Raw genomic sequence first — 22,296 nt, forward strand, 5'->3', positions numbered from 1 at the left:
TAGTATTCCATTGACTGTGATCGGAATCCCGCGACCGGTTATGTCTTATTTAAATAATAAATTTGAATATTATTTTTAATAATTTATTCAATATTTTATTTCTATACTAACTATTATAAATAAATTAAATATTAAAAATGAAAACTATAATTACATTGCATTATCTATATTTGTTTTGCTATAATTAAAATATGGTAATGGAATACAGAACAAAGCATAAAGATAGATTCCGTGGAATGTGCACTTTTCAGAGTCACATTTTAGAGTTGCAAGTCTGAACCACACAGAGCATAAGTTGAGCTGTTATGCGTTGGACATAATTTGATATTGTTTGATTAATAGCCTTAGTGAACGCCTCTCAAAAATTATGGTGGATTTCTTTAAGATCTTTCTTACACTATATATATATATATATATTTATTTATTTGTTTTCCAAGAGGTAGAGTATTATTCAGGTATAATAAGACATATATGTTTTGCCTATATAAATACCACCTTCTTCTTCTTCTTCTTCTTTCATTTTCTTCTTTTCATTTCTTTTTAGGGTTTTTATTTCCTCCGGACATTCTTCTTCAGACTCTCATTATTGCTCATCTGCTTTTGATCCGTCTTCTATTCTCTTTTTGAGAGAAAAAAATGGTTAGATTCAAACTCTGTGTTTTCCCAGAATTGAAAACTCCCAATAGGATTCTTCTTACTCTCTTTCTCTCTCTCTCGAATTAGGATTTCATTACAGACCGGATTAGTACTGACTTCAATTTTTCTTTATGTGGATTCAGTGTTTTAGTGCTTACTAATTGCTTTCCTAAATTGTGCCTTGAAAAAGATAGACTGTCCAAATTCCTCCTCTTTGCAGGCCATTTTACTTTTTTCAGGTTCATGGTATCTTAACTTATTTGAAATGGCATAAGAAATCTTGAATGAAGCAATATTGAGTAGTTAGTCAAGTTTGCGAATAATGACTTTTTGGTCATTGGGAGAAGACGTAATTGGCAAAGAATTTGGAAGTTTAAGCCAACTGTGAATTTTGGAGCATTTTTTGATGCTTATATTTTCTTAATAGATTTCAGATAAATATAACATTAGATAATTATTGAATTATAAGTAAAGCTAGAAGCTTTACTAATAATTTGGATTTGTACTTTTCTTTTGTTGATCTTGTTTAATGAAATTAAACATATTAATTACTATGGTGAAATTGAGTTTTTATAATGGATCTTAATTACTGCTTTGGTGTCTGCCACATCATTAAATTAAGCTTATGTGCTATTGAATGAGTCAACACACATGTATTCCAACTTCTACTTTCAAATGTGCTACATATTTATTGAGTTTAGATGTCTAACATACCAAACTCAAAATATAGAAAGCTATTTGACTAAATTTTACAAGTAAATTATGCCAAATTATAATCACATAAAAAATATTAAGTGCATTTACCAAAAAAAAAAACTATGATATATATGTTGGTTTATTATTTGATGTTTAGATATTTAAATTATAAAATAATCTTTATTTTTAAATTTTTTAATGAATTGGATAATAAATTATTATATTTTTAAACTCAAATTATCAACTTCCAACTAAAGCCTGATAGGTAATTGTAAGGTAATTAAATTATATTAAAATACTATTGTTTATTAGAAAAAAGTGAAATTATTATGACAAGTGATAACATTTAGTGGTTTGCCTGTCTGTCGCCTTAACCAAAAAATGTGGCAATTTGTACATATCAATTGTGGTATTATCATAAGAAGAGAATTTTGAAATTCGCCATTTCTTAAAAACCTTATTTATATTACTTTTATATTAATTGTATCCAATGAGATGGATATCCCAATTGTATAGCCATGGCGCATTCAACTTCCAAATTAGATTAATATTGGAGCATATGAAGTTATTTTTGTTTCTGTTTGTTTATTTGTAAATAGTATTATAATATATGAAGTGGGGAAGTTTGGTTGCAATTTTACCTGTGGAAAGGAAACAGAAGTTGAAAGAATCTTTAGCTCTAAAAGTGGCTCTTTACAGCTTACACAACATTGGGAAAGGAATATCCGACTCCAATCCGAAGGAACAATAACCAGAAGAATCCTAAGCCATTCAGATTCTCACTTCACTACAATATCTACAGAGACATACTAAAAAGTTTGTGTAGGAAGGAACTTGTTGTAATCAAAAGGAATTACCCTGCAAACTGGCTTCATGTAATTTCTATATCAGTCTTCAGTTTCGCAGTTTGATACATGGTAAAAGAAGATATGTAGATCTTTTTTCTTTTTATACTTTTCTAAGATTTTCTGAGAGATGACAGAAGTTACATATACAGTGAGAAAAATCAAAGGGCTGAAAGAGAAATTACAATGCTGCTCACAGCAGCACTTTTTCCACTGAACCAAAGACTTTGTAGATGTCACAATTAGTCACTAAATTGACAAACAGAGATAGACAAGGTGGCAAGTGCCAACATTAGAAACAATAAACACAGGTTCCAACTCAACACCAGTTCAGAATAAACACAACCCCCTTTCTCTTTCAAACTCCTCGAAAAGTTGTAACAGGTTCCTCGTTGTTAATCCCCCATTGACATCATAAGAAATCCATTAACAAATTAAAATAAGTTAGGCTAGTCACACTTCCTAAAATTTGCAGCAACTCCCTAAGGGCCAACCTCTGTTATTGTAACATCAACCGAGTTGGGTTGTGCTATTGTCGTCTCTGCTGCTCGAGTTTCAGGCAATGCTTGCAACAGCTGGGTGTAATGGAACTCAATCTGCAGACGCTGATGAAGAGGTGTCGATGCCATTAACCCTTTTTTAATATCTGCCTGCAGTTCCCGAATTGGAATTGCAGCCAAGAAGCTCTTTATATACTCCTTGCAAGAGTCCTTTCCTCTGCAAACTTCCTCCCCTTCATCCTCACCCTTCATTGGTTCCTCAGGCTTTATTACTGCTGGCCCCGATACAGAAGCCTCCTCCTTCAGGTTTACCTCCAGCTTCTTGGGTTCCACAGCAACTGCCACAATCTGCTGATCATTCGTTGTTTTCTCATCAGATAATCGAGCAACATTCGGCAATTTTCGAATGATTGTATTGCTGTCAAATTTCAAGATGTATGCCTGATTGCATCCCTCATAAAGCCTTTCCCCTAACGTGTCAATTATGTAGTAAGCTTCCGATTCAACCTTCAGGATGAAAAAATGATCATTCCAACTGACAATATAGATCTGAGGTTCTTCATTGCTAGGACGTTCAGATCCAATGCCACTTATCTCATCCCAAATGTTATCAAAGGACATTGCACCATGCAAAAAGTCAAATCTTCCCTCATCCATTCCATCAGGATGGAAAAACCCAATAAAGGACTTGCCAGGAACAACAGAAAGAGAACGTATTTTGGCTTGGAGGACTGTTTCCAGGTCAAAGTGCTTGTCTGGGAATTGCTCCCTATAGGTCTCATTCTCACAGAGGTTCCTCCATTCCAATGAACCTTCTCTGATTAGACTATCAAATTGTGACTTGATCGGCATGATATCATGATTATTCTGGAACCAATCAGCAATGACAGCAACAAGAGCAGTGCACGCACTCTCACCTGCTGCCCGCTCACTTCGCTGATCAATTGAAGCGAAGAATACTTCCGTTTCAAGCTTCATGTGTCCATCACGGCTTATTATTTCTTTCTGTTCCCAACTTCCAACAGCAAAATTGTCATCTCCAAAATCAGAAGCAGATGATCGATGTGCACATGAATCCTCATCTGCTTTGTGACTCTGCAAGTCGAAGTAAGAACAAATTCCAGTTAATACAAGGAATCAATAACCAAAAAGGCCAATTAACATATTCCAGTTACTAGAAGGAACTGATAATCAAAAAGGCCAATTAACATATTCCAGTTACTACAAGGAATTAATACGAAAAAACGCCAATGAATCAAAACCATATAACAATCATTAGCTTAAATACAAACATAAAAAATATGAATAACCGATCTTACCCTAAGAGCACCAGCATCATCAGAACTAAGCTGCCGGCGATCAAAATCAATATCATCCCCCCCTTCTTCTCCATATGCCTTTTTTAACAGCGGCTCTCCTTTGGCCTTTGGAGACCTAAAGCTCAACTTCCTCTTCCTCCAAGGCAAAATGCTGCGCTTTGAATTTTGCATTATAGATGGCTCAGCATTTGAATTTAAATCATCAATGTGTGAACAACCCACATCTGACTTGCGATTGCTGTAGTAAACCCAATCCTCATCTTCATCATTTTTCCTGATATCAGAGTATGATCCTCCAGCACAATTTGCATAAGCTAACGTGCCATAACTGAATGACTTCCTAACACTAGAGTCCTCCTTGATCTCATCTGATTCTCCTTCCTCAAAATCATCAAGTGAGTCTGAGTCAAATGGATAGTTATACTCGTCATCTTCGCTCCGGGCAGAGCACCTGCCTTCACTTCCCTCTTCCTCACGACAAGCCTTTTTTGCCCTCCTAGTGGATACGTACTCTGTGAAAATTTTTACCTTTCTTAGACCAGCTTTAATTGCAGAAAGCTCATCCTTTTCAGTCGAGACAGTTTCTCCTGATTGAGTTGGTGATGAAACGGGAACTATTGCTCTCTGTACTGGCTCTTCTGGAGTTGTTCTCAATTCCAACAAACTAAGAGATATCTGCATTATTAAGACAAATTTTAAATAATAAGATGAAAATATTGGTAAAGGGGAGAGTAATTGACCCTCGAAAAAAAAAAAAAAAAAGAACAATCGGCACTTCTCATAATTAAAAGTTTCAACATTATAACGTTCAATAGCACCATCCATTAGGAAAATATGCGAGAATACAAAATTCCATCAGTACATAATCTAAAACTATAAAGAAAATAATGCGTTAAAGGAATAATTGATAACATGCAAGATCGAGATGGACGTTATAAAGATTCTAAAGCACATACACAGAGAAAGGCACACGGCTCAGCAGCACCACCAGCAGGGAGCAAGAGAGGGAGACTTAATTCCAACTCTTTCTGTTCTGCAGTAGAAGCAAATTCAGCAAGGTTCAGCAATGCAGTGCCAACAGCAGGGACCTTGTTCTTTGGCCCTTGGTTCACACCCTGGATCAGAAAATGGAAGCTCAGTTCTCCCGTAAAAGGTCTTGTATTCAGTCAACAGCGAAAAAATCTAAGAACATCAAAACTTGGGGGACAACCTAATCACAAAAACTATAATTATATAACACATGACCAAATACCAGAAATCGGATAAAGATCTCCAATCAAGAACCAGAAAACAAAAAAGATAAATAGCAGCCACATTCATGTGACTATAATTTCAAAACATTCAATGATCATATTTCATAAAGGTCCCACATAGAAAAAAGAAATGGTTTCAAATAATCCGATCAAACTCCAATTTTCAACTCCGAACGGGAACAAAGATTATCTGTCACATGTCCACAGGATGAAACAGTACCGAAATCCTACAAACTTGATGAAAGAAAAATATTATATACTAGATCAAAAATTAAAATCTCCAGAGATAAATTAAGGATCTTTCACACACTCATATTGACTAGCAAATACAATCTAAAAAAATAACTGCAGAAATAGACACTAATCTGAATCTACACATAATTTCCTAATCCCAGAAACAACAAAATCTTTTAACCCATCTCAAAAACAAAAAATGTAAAGAACAAATTTAGCAAAACAAAAGTTCAAGAGAGAAAGACACACAAAAATTAGAACTCACGTTGAAGACAGTAAAAGCAATCTCCCAAGGATGAAACACATTCTCTTTCTGAGGAGATAAAGTACAAAGACTTTGAAATTCTTCATCCCATTCAACGACACCGTTTGGGTTATCATCCTCGCCCCCAACAGAAACTTCAACTTGTTTTGTGAAATTCCTCTTTACTGTTGTTCTTCTCCTCAACGAACTCAAGGCAAATTTGGGGCCTTTCCAACGAATCTCAACCGTTAATTTCTCTTTCTTTTCTTCTCCATCGCTACTGATACTCTCCTTCGCCAGATCCCAGCCCTCCATCCTTCTCACCACTAACCTTACCTCGTACTTTCTAGGACCGAGAATTGGCCATGGCCGCCACCTCATCATTTTCACCACCATATCTTCAAATTTTCAAAACCCAGATACAAAATGCACCCAACAACAAAACCCAAATCTTACAATTTTAAAAACCAAAAGCCTTCAGAATTTTCTCTTTCTGTGGCTTCAAAATAAGCTTTATTTGCTTAATGAGAATGAAAACTCAGAAACCAAAACCAAGAACAAAATCAATGCTTGTTTTTGTGGGATTTTCACAAGGAGAGAGAGAATATGCCGTTATTTAGGGAATGGATTTTATAGAGTAAATATAGAGAGTTGTCGCTGCTGTTAAACACGGACAAGGAAATAAAAAGAGGGGTCTTTCTTTTCTTTTTTTCTTTTTTTTTTCTTTCGCTTTATCTACGAGACAAAACAGTGAGACGGAGAGTGGGGTTACAGAGAAACAAACAAATTAAAAAAGAAATTGGCAAAAGCAAAATAACTAGGGTTAAATTAAAAGAAAGAATAACAGGAAAAAAAGAAAAATGTTAGGGTTAAAGTGGTGAGTTAGTTTGTTTCATGGGGCGATGATGATGATGGTTGAGAAGAGAGGATATCGGGTAAGAGGTTGGAAGGTATCCCGAGTGTAACGGCGTATGGGAACACCTTATTAGTTGACTTCTTGAGCTGTTTTTCCTTTTCAATATTTTCTTTCTGTTTTGATTAATAAATTGTCTTTTTATTTTATCCATTCCATACTTGTTTGTTGAATAGGTTAATAAGTAAAAATCTATTTTCAAAATTTATTTTAGAAAAAAGTTAATTAATATCGATTTTTTCTAATTTTTTTAAAATTAAATATCTACTAATATCATTAAAAACCATAAAATATTATAAAATTTATTAAATTATAATATATCTTATTATTTGTAAAAGTTATGTTCGGCGTATTTTATATTATTAAACAAAAATATTGAAGTACCTATAAAAATAAATTATGATGATATAGCTAATTATGAGTTCAAAACAAATTCATGTTAGAAATTAAAAAGAAAAGAAGAATGGGTAATTAAAGGGAAATCTAGGGAACTAGTGATGGTGACGAAAGAGAGGAAAGAGTGAAAGTGACATGTTATGGTGGAAATGGAAGGTAGGTTAGGACTAATTGGGAAGAATATAGAAAAAGGTTAATAGTTGATGAATTGTAGTGCTTCCTGGTGGGAATTTTCTACCCTACGCTTTAATGGTTTTTTCTCTTCCTTTTTTTTTCTTCATTTAACTTATTAATCATTATATATATATAAAAATAATATATAAATATTTTTCGAGATTTTATTATATCTGACTAATTAAACTGTAAGTATACATATAAATTCATAATCAATTCCAATTCATTCTTTTGAAGCAAAATAGTATACTATTTGAAAAAGAAATATAAAAAGATTATTAAAATCAATACTTAATTACATTCATGACCCTTATTAACTAAAAAGATAAAATTTGAAAATGTCGATTAAACCAACTTTTTCGATATAAAATTAGAATAATATTTTATCGATTCGATTAAATAATAAAACTAAGATTTTTAAATTACTATTCTAATTGTGTTTCTTTTTGCAAGAAGAAATTTCTCCATCACAGAAAAGCATATATTTTAAAGTATAGTTAGTTTGCATATACTTTAAAAGAGAATTATGTGGTTAGAAAGCATAGACACGAACATGGGATATCATATTGGCATTTCCCTGTTGACCCAAATAGGACTTTGTTTGGTAAGAGACAAATTTTAAGTTTACTCTTTTGTTTGGTAATGAAACTTTTCTTTTTAAAGATTCTACCAAAGAAATCATAATTTCTGGAAATTTTCAACTATTTTTGCTTCTTCTTGTTATCGAGTAGCGGTTAAAAAATTAAAAATAATAGTAAGATCCTAATTAGAGTTCTATTTTAAAGTGATCTTACCAAAATATTGAAGTTAAAGAGCTTCTCTAAAAGAAAATCACGTATTTGAATAAGATTAATAACTAACTAACTAACTAACTAATAAAATGTGCCCTCTTTTTTATTTATTATAAAAAGAAAAAATTATGTCTGGATGGAAATTTTTCATATTTCAGTTGAATTTATTGTTTAGAGAGATTGAATTTTTTGAATCTTAAGAAATCAATTACTTTCTAAAATTTCATATTTCTATAGATTTAAAATCTCGTATTAAAATCGAATTTAATTTATCATTTTAAATGATTAATTGATTGTCGTGATATTTTTTATTTCAAAGTTATCTTGTTAAATTTAATAGAATATTTATATTTCTTCTCAAAAATAATTTAGATTTTTTATTTTATTTTATTTAAAATAAAATAAAAACTAGTAAAATATTATCAAACAATTCCAGTCATCAACTACTATGTATAGCTCAAAGTATAAATTAATTAGTTGTTGTAAGATAAATTATTTATATTTTTAGAAAAAAATACTATTTATCTCAAGTAGAAACACAATAAAAGTATCTCAGGTAAAATAAATTTTTAATTTAATTTAATAATAACCAAATTTATCATTCAAAATTTTGATATAGGACTTTAAGTTGATTGCATTAATTACTATAAATATATATGATAAAAACTTTATGATTTTTTTACCAAATTTTAATTATTTTCTATATAAATTTACGTACTATGCTACTATTGAGATATATTTATCATGTCTATACTTAAAAACAAATAGCATTATCCATATTTGTGTTTTGTGTAGATGTAGATTGTATTAGTAATAAGATTTGAAGTGGAAAAAATAATAAATTCTTGCAAAGAGAAATATAGAAAAAAATTTGTGTTTTTTTGGGCACCTATTTGATGCCACAATGCATTTAAGAAGGTGCTTATTTTTAGAAGATCTAAATTGTGGTTTAAGCCATTAGTTATGAACAAGATTTTAACATTTGGTATGTGATTATTTTAATGGCCTTATGCTTCTTTACCAATATTCTCTCTTTTTTCCCAAAAGGAAAGTTATGTGAATCAAAATATTTGTTAAGAAAATAAAAATAAAAACAAAAAGGAATGTATAGTTTTCTCTCACAAGTCAGTCACCCATCATTTATATTTTTGTTTTGGTGCAGAATGAAGCCTTGAATCTTAAGTTTGTCATTTTGGTATCACTCCTAATGATTCTACTTAAGGTTGCCAAGATACATATACATCATTTCTTGCTCATCCCAAAAGCATAATCAACTCTAACCACAAAAAGCTTAAAACCCAAATCTAAATCTCCCATTCATTTTATAGTTTTCCAAGCCCTTTGTATTATTATTTTTATTGCATTGTGCTAGCTAGTGATCATAGTGAATCATAAACCAATTATGATTTTCAAGATTGTGCAAGGCAAGAAGACCAGAGTCAAAAAGATCAGCATGCCATTCATGGTAAATGTTACTAAATGATTTTTCAAGTCTCACGATCATTAAATCACCCCATCATCCATCCCTAATATAAGTAATGAATGACAAGCAAACATCCAAGTTGGTCCAACCAATTCTTATATTGTTTCTCACTCACAAAAGGGATGACTTCTTCTTGGCAATGGCCCATTGACTTGCATTGCATGTGCAGCACATGTGTAACTATGTTATGGTGTGGGATTTTTCTCTTTTTTTTTTTTTTTTTCTTTCTTCTTTTGCTTGAATAGGTGGATAGGAATCAATTATCAATATGTTCAATGTGTATATAGTATATGTTAATTTGTAAGTGGACATTCCTTGTGTGAACAGGATGAGGAGAGTGTTAAAAGCTATGTAGAGCAATAGAAGCCAAGATTTTTCTTGATCTCTGGGACACACAGATTTGCTTTGACAGCTTGTCTATGTGAACTTGTTGAAGCTTCTTCCAACCTGGGGAGACAGACAACTTGATGGGTTAGGTCAAGTTTCCTCTGTCATGAATTTGTTGGGTTTACTTTTAGTTATTTGCCTAATTGCTCATTGCCTATGAACTTAATTGCAAGTTATAGACTAATTTAATGAGACAAATGTGATAACTTACACATACATAGGCTAGTTTATAATCACAATTAGTAAAATTTGTAAAAAATTTAAAAATAAATAAGAAGAAAATCCACCACTCTTAATCACAATTTTTATTATTTTTCCATTATTTTGACCTATAGGTTGTTTGGTGGGTTTTAGGCCAGTGTTTTAGTTGGCTACAAAAGAATAATGAATTGGCTTTCTGCTTGTTTGGTTTCAAAAATGATAACCCTTCAATTTGCTGATGGTTTAAGAAACAATTCCTTGCTTGGTCAGGATTGGATCCCATGCTGCAATAATCTTTTAGAAATTTAACATGGGAATGAGACAATCTCAAGAATTACAAGGGGAAAGAAGAAATAGTGGGCTATGAGAAAAAAAAAATATTAATTGAATATTCTCGTTGATGTCATGAAAGCTATTTTGACAAAGTCTTATCATCTGCAGGCTAAAAGTTATGGATTTATACAATCCATATGAAGATAAGAACTAACTCGTTGAAATAGTGAAACCAAAATTTATGTTCTTTTTTTTTTAATAAAACATTGTATTAAATCTATAAATATTATGATTTAATTATATTTAAAGCGACAATTTAAAATATAAAAATTAATTTGTAATATATTAGACCAAATTTTAACAGATATATCTTTTTAACTTATATATTATATTTAGTGGATAAATATCTTTAAAAATAGTTATTAATTCACCAATTTTATATTTTACCCAAATAATAAAAATATTTAAATTTATGAATTTTAGAATTATGCTACTCATTTTAAAAGGAGGGAAACTTAAAATTGATCTCCAATGTCCACTAAAGGCTTTGGAATTAAAGTTTCTGTAGGTTGACTAGCATTTGCCCACTGAGGGAACCACCACAAATAAATGATGCCAGTGTTGTACCACTATATTATGTCTTGTGAATTTTTTGGATTGTCCATTTCTTGTTGCCACTTGGTTCCAACTAAGAACCATGTTTAAATCAATTATATCAATTGTTTTCTTAATAATAATACCCATGTTTTGAGCTTTGTGTGGCTTGTAAAATATAGTATTTGATGTAATGTAAAAAAAAAAAATTAATAATTTAATTTACAAATTAATTATAAAACATTTTAATTAGCATCTATATTAAGGTAATCTTAAATTAATTCAATTAAATGTAGATCATTCACGCAAAACAAAAGAATTAATAAGAAATATAAAATCTCTTTTGCAATCCATTCTCTATTGCAAATCTGAATTGAATTATACAAAATAACAAATAACAATAATATAGACAAAATACTTTCTCAGTTACTTTTAAATTTTAATCACTATATTAATGTTAATTGAGTGAGATTAAATAATTAAGGAGCTCAATTTTTTTAAGAGACAATATATAATTTTTTCAAGAACACCAATGAACACAGCTGGGTGTGTGAGTCAGAGCTCTCATGGGAATCATCCCTGCTTCAGAGGTTTGACTAATTCTTGTATATAAACAAATATTAAATGATTTGGTTTTAAGTAATTTGTTATCATCCCCATTTCTATTTCATACACCAAATGAAAAGACCCCAACCTTGTAATTTTCATTACTTTTCTTTTGTCAAAGAAGTGCAAATTAGATACTCAAAAGAGTTGGAATTTTATAATGTTTTCCCCCCATTGATGACAAAGAAATTGAATATTTTTATTATTATTATTATAGAGCCTTTTCAAATTTTATATACTAATTGCCACATATAAGACTAGTCAGAATGGTCAAGTGCCACATGGCCCTATCAATTTGATTAACAAAAACCATACACTTTAATCAAATTAAAAAATGAATTGGGTTCCCCTTTTATGGACAATATGTGGTAAGGAAAACTGCTGTGTTTAGGTCATTAGAGTTCTTAATGAAATTAAAGTTAAGCTAGTGGGCATTGGTAAGTTTAAAACTTAAATAAACATATAGTGTTGGGTTATGAATTTATATTAATTTTATGAATAAATACATTAAAAAAAATGTCTAACTATTCTCATTGAGTTCTTTCTTTTAAAAAAATTAGCGCAACTTTGAGATGAATACATTTTCTCATTAGTATCCAAAGAAAGAAAATTTATATATTAAATTTTAAAATTTATTTAAAATTTTTAGTTGGATTAGAAAAAATAAATACTAAATAGATACGTGATACATTAATTCTTTTATTTCATTATGACTTTCACTTTTATTAATGCATTCGGATAAAAAATTATTTAATATAGTTAATTATAGAGAAAACCAATTAAATTAGACTAATTTACTTTTCTATAAATTTTTTAAAATTATTACACTTAGAAAAGATTTAATATTACATTAGATACATGGAAGTAACAGATAATCAAATTTATTTTTTACTTTAAAAAGAAATAGTTATAATAGAATAGAAATAATAATTTTTAAATTACTGTTAAATAACGTTGTGTATCTTTTTAATATTGAATTTTTCGCTCTATAACAATATCTGATATTGAATATATAATATTTGAGGAATACCTACTCCTCTAGAATATTACTTAAAAAGAAAGTTGAAACCAAGTGTAGAGCAATTGAGTAATCTTCGTCTCTAAGTATGTCTTAACCTAGTCTTCTTGTACATCTAAATATACCAAATATTGCTAACAATCCCAACTCGCACAACTACAAGTTAACAATCACTTAATTAACTACTTATTTTTGCTAATCATGTATTTAAAGGCAACCCTTTGCGTAATATACAGTCAATCAAATTCTGATATTGAAGTTACTTGTTACTCTGTCACACGTCCATTACTTTTTATCAAAAGGAATTTGAACTCAAAGTTGAAGGTGTGACTGCCTAGCAACTAAAGATAATTCTAGATTGTAATGATTCTACCATGAACTCAATTTGAATACGTTTGAAGATTGTGCAACTTAGATTAACGTCCAATTTTGATACACCATTTCTAGTTTATATAAAATATCAAATTTCAGTTTTTTTTTATTAATATTATTATTTTTACTAAAATATTTTTACTAGATTTTTTGACATACTAGTTGTTTACCGTACGTTGTACGGTCGTTATTATTATTTCGGTTATAAAATTAAGTTGATAGATACAATTTAATAAAAAATTTATATTAATTTATAATATTTTAAAAAATAATAGTAAACTAATTATTTTTAAATATTTTTAAAATTTTAAAATACTATTAGTGCAATAATATAAAAACTATTCTAAAATATCATAAAACTTAATAAAATAATTGATATTATTATTTTTAGAATTAATTTATTATTAAATATAATATTAAAAGTATAATTTAAAATATTATTTTTAGAATTAAAATTATGATTTAATTAAAAAATTAATTTATTAGTTCATATAATATTAAAATATAATTAATATATTATTTATTAGGATAGAGTTAGTATCATTATCTAATTAGAAAACTATTTATTAGTTAACATAGTATTAAAGTATAATAAATATGTTATTTTTAGGATTAGAGTCAGTTTTTAATTAAAAATATAACTTATTAATTAATAAATTAATAGAAAAAACTATAAAATTACATATAAGCTTGAATATTATGAGTCAAAAATAGTACTCATGTCAAAATAAAAATTCTACGTGTCCAAAATTAAGCATACGTGTCCAAAAAATTTTAGACCTCAGAAATTACTATATATATAGATTGGTAAATCTCTATTGTTTTATATTGATAGACTTATTAGCTCATTTATAAATTTTTAGATTAATTTATGTGGTAATATACAGTTTCAAAATTAAGAAAAATAGAAATTAATTAATAAAAAATATTTTAGATATTTGATTATTAAATTGTTAATTAAAAATAAAGTGATCTGTACTTTTTAATAAACCAAATAGTCTATCAAAATTGAACAGAAAAAGAACACATGATTAAATTATTTATAAAAGTTTATTTTCTTTAGAAATAAAAAATATAAATACTCTATGCTGAATGTGTTTTTGATGCATTTTTATGGGAAGATATATAATAATTTTTTATTTTTTCACAAGAAGAAGATATTGGAGGATTAATCATCTTAACAGCAGAGGTAAAAGCGATTTCAAAAAAAGGAAAAACAACAGAGGTAAAAGTAATTTACATACTGTAATAAGAGATAAGTTGGAAAAATGAAGGCCACCTAAGGGAAGATGCTCGTGTGATGTCATCTTTTTTGTTTTTTCAAAAGGGTCGGTTCATACTAATATAATGTTAATTTTGGAGGTGGGTTTAGATGAGATGGAGATAAAAGAATGTCACGTTTGGTACTGTTAAAAGATTGCAAATATCAGAAAATGATGTCCTTATCTGGAAAATCAAAGGCTAATAAGGGGCATCACCATGGAAAAAAGGGGACAAAGTTGAAGGGCAGCCACAAAACAAAAAACTAAAGCAGATTCATGACTCCTTTTGAAGGGTGAAAATCAGAGAGACCCACTCTTATATACGTTCCCACACAATATCCAATCCGGAATAGACACTTGTAATTGCAAATCTACGACCCAATTAGGTCTTTTCTAAATTAACAAATTATTTATTTACTTATTTAAAATAATTTAAAGAGTGTCAGCGAATTGATAAAAAATATTATTTTAAAATTTGAATACCTGATATCATAATTCATAATTAGATTACAATGGTCAGTCTTAGAAATCCAAAAATTCATATCTTTTGCATACATGAATGAAGCATATGCCCATAACACATGACATATATAATGATTTCTTATAATTATTATGTGGTAAAAGATGAAATAGTTCAAACACTCAGCAGACATTGTATTAAAAAATATGGGTTTTCCAAATCAAATTACATATAAAAATATGGTGAAGAAGTGTGGATGAGATAATCAAGTTGCTATTTTTTCTTTTTGTTTTCTTTTTTGGGTTTAAATATAATACTTATTAAATAAAACTGATTTAATCTAAACATGATTCAGCAAAGGGTAAAGATAAGATTAATTAGATATGCACATCTAGAATGTAAATTAAATTTGCTTTTTTAATTATTGCAGATGAGAAATCTGATTAGCAGATAAAATTGAACCGACAATGAGCTCAGCTCAATGCATACAGTTTATGATAATGTCACAAAATTGTCCATTTGCTTTTATAACCTACCAATTTGGTTGGAAGAGACAACAGAGAAAATTGAAGGAATAATATAATCTGAATAGTTTTCCAATTCCCAAATCATTTTGCATGTAAATAAGCCAAAATAAATAAATAAAAAGAAAGTCCAAGATTGGAAAAAATGGTCCCAATTGAAGCAAAATGGAAGTTTGCTGCTCTATGATTGCATAAAAGAGCAAATGGTTTTGCAGATTTATTTCATTGCAGCGTCTGTTTCCCATTCCAAGAAAAACTTGACAACTCATGAAGCATTTCCATGGACGGACAAATAGATGACTGTCAAACAAATTTATGAAGAAGAAAGCGATTGATAGGCCTAACCAAGTCTTGTATTTATCAAAACAAAAAGAACCAATTTTTATTTATTTATTTATTTATTATTAAAGACATAGGTTAATCTATTTTGTGTATTGTATATTATATATAATCTTAAGTGAGAGCCAGCCTTAGTCTTGACACATCAAAATTGTCGTCCTTGCATGATTGAAGGATTATAAATTCAAGTTGTTCTTAGAGGATTGAATTGATTGATTAAGGATTTTTCTTTCTCAATTTATTAGGATTTGTTTTTTTTTTAATTGAAAATATTAGATTATTTAATTTTTGTCATAAATTTCTTTTTTTTTTTTTTAATCTCTGAAGAAGTAGTTATATTTTTATACTTGCTATAAAGATAAAACTCACATAATACAAAGACAAGAATTTGAATTCAAAACTTTTATTTTCCAATTTAAAAATTTAGAATTTGGATTTAAATTATTTATGATTAATCTAATTTTCACAAATTAGTTTTTGTAAACTGTGGTATTTGTAATCTGTCGGTTGTATGCATGTTGGGTAGAATTTGAATTCATAGGCTTCTCAATTTGATCATATCTGTAATTGAATGTATTTGATCGACAAGGGCTTAGTTGTTCTCAAAATACCATAATACCCAAACAAAAGAAACACACACAAAAAATCCCAAATTGTAAGAATTTGGGCAACTGCTTATAATAGTAGCCAATGATATTTGCCCATTAAAAAAGAGAATTCAAGAGACTTCGTGTGGCTGCAAAAGACGAATCTACAATGGGGGTTATGTAGCCTATCTGTTCACTAAACTTTTGTGGGCAAGGTGTTAAATAAGATGCAAGAGAAAAAGCCACTACTACTACTACTACATGGGAGTTGACAGGAAGAAAGGAGAGGGTTTTGGGTTGTTTTTTTCCAAGCTTTTAAATGAAAGTCATGATTACAGGGCGTATTAGTGGGGGGACTAGAAGAGTTACAAGGGCCACAAATTCCACTTTAATTTATATCCTCAGGTAGGATTTTGAAGGAATCCCAGGAATTGGTGCCTGTAACATATACTCTTTCTCACCATTTGCTTCATCAGTAAATTGTAGGCCAACCAGTGGGCCTTTGGGCACCATTTGCCTCGTCAAATCACAGCTCATGGCTAAAGTAAAGTTTTGTTAGTGCAATTAGCTTTTATTATATCATTTATATATTTTTGAATATATAAAAAATATTGAATAGAAAAATAGTCAGTAGTTTCGTCTTCAACTAATATTTTTGTACTTTATATCATTAACCAAATTAATAACAATTATATCATTATAATAATTAGCAAGGTTATACTTTTTTCCTTGCTTTCACATGCTGAAAGTGAAAGAGCAAAATTGCCTTGTGAAAAATTTTGTGGAAGCAAAGCATTATCGTATCCAATTGAGATATTAATGCAATTACTAGCAAGCTCCCCACATATTGTCCTCCAAATTGCTGCACCACCCAAAAGTAGAGAACCCATTATGTTCATGGAAAGCTAGGGCATTCACTGAAAAGTGGAGAAACTTTCAAAGAGGTAAACAAAGCATGACCTGTTTAGGCCCTTAGAGCCTATTATTGCCCCCTCAAAGTATTGGGGAACATCCTCATTCGAGCTTTAGACTCAATTAGACACAATTTTTACATTTTTCAGACAATAGATAGTACAAAGCTATACCTCACTTCTATAATCTAGATCTGAAAAATGTATCAAGTAATCATGGACGACCTTAGCTGCTTAACATGGGTTTTCTTTTTTATATATATTTTCTTTAAAACTAAGATCACAATGTGCATTTAATTTTTTTTTCTCTCAATTGGTTAGTGAAAAATAATGTGGAAATGGAAATGAGTGATTTTCACGAATAGTGTTTAGTTAGTCAAGATTTATTCTGAAATCGAAATGAGATTCTTCCATCGATCAGAATTATTTATTCTTTCGTTCTATTAGAGAATAAATTTTTATTTTTATGGAAATCAAATCAAATCAATTATAAATGGTGAAACAAGTAAAATAATAAATTACTTTAATATTTTTATATATTTCTTACATACAATAATAATAATAATAAATTTAGAATTATTATTTTTTTAATAATAATTGAATATATTATTATTAGTGTTAGCAATAGATAAAACTTGCTTTCTATTTTATACTGAATCAAAGAATATATAAATTATAATAATTTATATTCTCATTGTTTTCCATTTCCATCCGATTTTGAGTCAGACGAGTTCTAAGTTATTTTAAAATAAAAGTTTAGTAGATTGATATGAACAATGAAAGGAATCAAGGGCATACGAAGAAAACAGTTTTAGTCAAGTGGGTTGACATCACTAGGCATTGATCTCTGATTTTCAAAAGATCACAAAGAAATACAATACTTTGGGTAGCCCACCATGCTCACACACAGGAAGACAGGGATGGCAATAGCACCATCATTTCCACTGTTACATGCTCCATTATTCAACTGATTCTAGAGGGAAGATACCCAAACGCAATTTCTGCCCTCACTTTGAGAGAAAAGAAAATGTGAAATTTAAACAAACTCGAAACCCTCATATATATATATATATATATATATTTGAGATACGAGCGGATGCAACTACTTTTGTTGACTCTCAAATGTCTTTTTATAAATCTTAGAATTTCAAATATTTCATTTCAAATATCTACTTTTTCATATTTGAGTAACGAGATAACATAATTGTGTCTTGCTTAATAAAATATATTTTTTTTTTCCGTAGCTACAAAAGACTTCTCTTATTAAGCAAATAGCAAAGGAACCATAGTAGCTTTTAAGTTATATTCATTCACAATAATTTTCAAATTTAGATTGAATGGAGCAATGTTTATGATGTTGATTACATGAAAACGGTTTATTCAATTTTGCACAAATTAAATGGATTCAACAATTTTCTTAATAAAATGAAACTTATTAATAATAATGGACTCTCTTCGAACATTAAATTTTCAGGGTCCCAAGTAAGGAAGGCTAGATGGACCAGAAGAGGGCCTTTAACCCAATACCCAGATTTGTTCAATTTATTAAACAGGGCCTAGGAACCCATACTTCAATTTTTTATTTACGTTTTCTAATTTCCTATTCAAAAGTACAAAGGCAGTTGGATTTTATTATCTTGTTGTGCATTAAATTAGATTTATTTTTGTTATTCATTGTTCACTAAATTTTGAAAACAAAAGAAAAAAGAAGGAAATCTTTTATGATGTAATTTGAAAAATCAAGCTCTAATGGTTTAGAAGGTGTAATACCTTGTAAACTAAAGATGATATATTCAATTAATACTTTAACATAGTTTAAAAGTCCGATGCATTAAGTAACTTTTTATAAGTAATCGAATATTCAATATAGATTTTTAAAAATTTAAAAAAAATCTATAAAAATAATAGGTTTTCAATTATAACTTTTGTAAAATTTTTGAAGTAAGCTAGTATTCAAAAAGTCATTGAACTTTATAGACATTGACTTTTATATACTTTAATAACTTTTTATGCATTGTTAAACATAAAAATCCTTAAGATGTCACTTTCACTTTTCTTTAAAATTTCAATAGAATTTTTTTTTGAAAATTTATTTTTCTTCTTTTTAAATTTTTATATATTATCATGTTTTCATTTCTCTTTGTTGTATTCTCTATCTTAAAAATTATAAGAAATTTGATGAAACTCAAAAGCTAAATTTTTTTTACTAATAATATTTTCTTATAATCACACATACAAAAAAATTAATTTAAGTTTTTAATCTAATTTTAAAAGGGTTCTCATAAAAAATATGAATTTTAAATGAAACATTTAGTGAATTGTTTTGAGCAAACAACCCCATCATATATAGACTTTTAAATTTTATTAGAAAGACTATTTGGATAATATTTTTTATTGGTAAGCATAATTGTCAGTATAGGTATTTGTCAAAAAATTAGTAAGTGTAATTATTGTTAGTTTAAGTATTTATCAAATAATAATAAACAAAATAAAACGAGTATAACACAAACTTGGTTATTTAATTAGAGACAAATTATAATATGGTAATTTTTTTTAAAAAATTATTCACTTGATAAAGAAATAGTGTTCATATTGTGAGGTAAAAAATTTAAAAATGATATGAATTTAACACAACAATAAAATGAAGTCCGTTACTTGTGTATGAAGTGGCATATAACATTATTTGGAGTAATGTTACATAGAAATAAAAAGAAAAGGATGAAGAAAATAATTAAATTTATTTTTAAATAATTAAATAATAGATAAATAATAGTTTGTGAAAATCAATAAAAATCTATCAATGTTTATAAAAGTATTTTTAAGTAAAGTCTACGAAAGTCGCTAATAAAATCATGAACTCTGTAAAAGTCATTAAAAGTTGAGAAACTCTTTAAAAGTAATTTATTTAAAAAAAATTATAATTTTTTTAAAAGTCTTAATTAATACACCCTCCTAAACTAACTATAGGGTCGAGGTATAATTTTGACTTTCTTTTATTTTTTTTTCAAATGGTATTGTAAGGGTTTAGGTCACCTATTAGGATCAATTCATAGCTAATTTAGATTTAATATCTAGAGAAACTTGTTTGCTAAGATTAAGGGTCAGTTTGGTTCGGCTGATCAATACAACCTGTAGCAGGTAAAAAAAAATTAAATAAGTTATCCACTGATAAGAAAAAAAGACTCAAAATTATAGTTGATACAATCAATAACTGATTGGTATTAAATAAGCAAATAAGTTGTTGATTCTTAAGTCTTGCTAAATAGTTTAATATAGGATTCGGTAAGAAATAACTACTAATTATATAAAACCTCTGAACCAAACCTCTCTAAATGGTACTTGATTAAAAACAAAACAATTTAGTCAAACTGTTAATATAAGAACCAAGTAGGTAATAAATAAAAGTAGATGGATCTTTTAAAGTGCAATTAATGGATAAGGACTATTTGAAACAAACACGGCAAGTAAAGGAATCCAAATATATGTTTAGCTATTAACAAATCATAAAGCTGATGTTCCATTACATGTCAAGCTACACATTATTACTTTGAATGATTATTTTTTGTTTTTGTCATTCCTAACTCTTAAAAGGTGTTATTTGCTCCCATCCTTTTTAAAAATTTAGCTCTACCCCTGTTAGGAAGTCAACAAAAAAATCAAAACTTTATGTACAAAACTCAATCAAATGTAATTAGCTAATATTGTAATCACCCAAGAATCAAATCACATAAGATATTGCCTATATTGGCCCCTACTAGCTTTACAATTTTGTCTCTTTAGTGAATTTAAGAACTTTTTAGGAGGTCATGCATCCTGAAATTTTCATAACCTCAACATGTTATACTTTGAAATTTCTATAACTCCACAACAAAAAAATATTTCATATGATTTGTTATATATATACATACACACATACACACTTATATATCATTTTCTGCCTATTTCAACTTATAAACTATTAATTTATGCACTCTTGTGCCCTAAAAGCCTACCATCTTAGAAACTAGTAAGAATCTATTCCATATCCAGATATCTTGCCCTTATCCTAACATCCACTCCACGCTTTTATCAAACTATTCTTCTATCATATTCCTCCAATTTCTGCCTAACTCATCCTCCAACCACACATCTACTAAAAATATTCTATTTTAATACTATTTGTAATAATCTATCTCATGTAATTAGTTCTAATCCTTTATGTAAATTTCGTCAACTATTTTCTTATCTTATTTTGATGTATAATTCAATCCATTCATACATTTCCATACCTAAAGACTCGTTATTCTTGAAGATTGCTAGGAGACGCTCCTTGTCCATGCCCTTTATCCCTGTATCCATTTTCTACTCTAATTGGATTGCTTTTATAAGCTAGATTGTCACAAATATTTGCAACATCTTAATGTTTGATAATTCACCAATCATCGCCACATCATAATCTAGCAATAGCAACAAGAATGAAAGTGATGGCGATAATAACAATAATAACATGTATGACGACAACAAAAGAAATAAAATAAAAATTCTAAAAATGATATGGTGGGATTTGATGATTTGTAAAAGTTAATGACTTTTTAAGCTATGTGAAGAAAAAAATCCTAAAACAAAGCAGAGGAATGGATGGGAAAGATAAATAATTTTATTTGATCTAAATATTGAATATTTATATTAGAAATTTGTTAAATCTAATAATTAAAATAAGTTTGTCGACATAAAATATTGGCCAAAATTTTTTGCAAAGTATTTTTGTATCTTGTATAACTGCATTTATATGATTTTTTAAATAAATTCATCAATATTAGTAAATTATTGGTAATATTTAGAACAATGATGAATTGTTTATATCAGTAACTTAATTGACAAATATATTTTTATCCATTTATTACTAGATGTGGCGCTATTCTTCTTTGGCACCTTCTCTAATAACAAATATTTTCCTTATTACTACATTGTCAAGAAATTATTTAGAGTATGACTCTAACTTTTAGTGCCAATATTGGCATAGTATTTGCTAATTGATCATTGGGTTAAATACTATTTAGTCATGTGGTTTAGTCTATATACCCATATGAGGTAAATAATATTTAACCCTTAATTATTTTATCGCTAAATATTTAGTTCTCAGTTTATTAGTGATTTTGTCTATATATAGTTTAATTATAATTGTTTAGTAACAAAGTTATTCAATAATAAATTTCATTATTAAATTATGATTTTCTTATAGTGTATTTTAATCTATGTAATACTTTAATGAACTATCTTCTATAAAAATATATTTTAT

General features: G+C 28.6%; 1 protein-coding gene across 1 annotated transcript; it reads right to left on the bottom strand.

Moving 5' to 3' along the window:
• Positions 1–2,247: 2,247 nt before the first annotated feature.
• Positions 2,248–6,636, bottom strand: LOC8259776. The gene is made up of 4 exons (XM_002524035.4): positions 5,749–6,636; positions 4,953–5,111; positions 3,997–4,671; positions 2,248–3,772 (listed from the first exon to the last, which is right to left on the bottom strand). Exons 1-4 carry the CDS (start codon positions 6,121–6,123, stop codon positions 2,660–2,662), a joined length of 2,322 nt encoding a protein of 773 aa, XP_002524081.1. The 5' UTR covers positions 6,124–6,636; the 3' UTR covers positions 2,248–2,659.
• Positions 6,637–22,296: the final 15,660 nt, after the last annotated feature.

The sequence above is a fragment of the Ricinus communis genome, chromosome 10 (genome assembly GCF_019578655.1).
Source record: "Ricinus communis isolate WT05 ecotype wild-type chromosome 10, ASM1957865v1, whole genome shotgun sequence".
NCBI lineage: Eukaryota > Viridiplantae > Streptophyta > Magnoliopsida > Malpighiales > Euphorbiaceae > Ricinus > Ricinus communis.

Bases quoted from the DNA above. Each gene is read 5' to 3' on its own strand.
- LOC8259776 (XM_002524035.4), bottom strand. From the start codon at position 6,123: ATGGTGGTGAAAATGATGAGGTGGCGGCCATGGCCAATTCTCGGTCCT. The intron at 5,112-5,748 runs GTGAGTTCTAAT...TTTCTGATCCAG, and splicing joins TTGCTTTTACTGTCTTCAAC to GGTGTGAACCAAGGGCCAAA. The intron at 3,773-3,996 runs GTAAGATCGGTT...TTCGACTTGCAG, and splicing joins ATGATGCTGGTGCTCTTAGG to AGTCACAAAGCAGATGAGGA.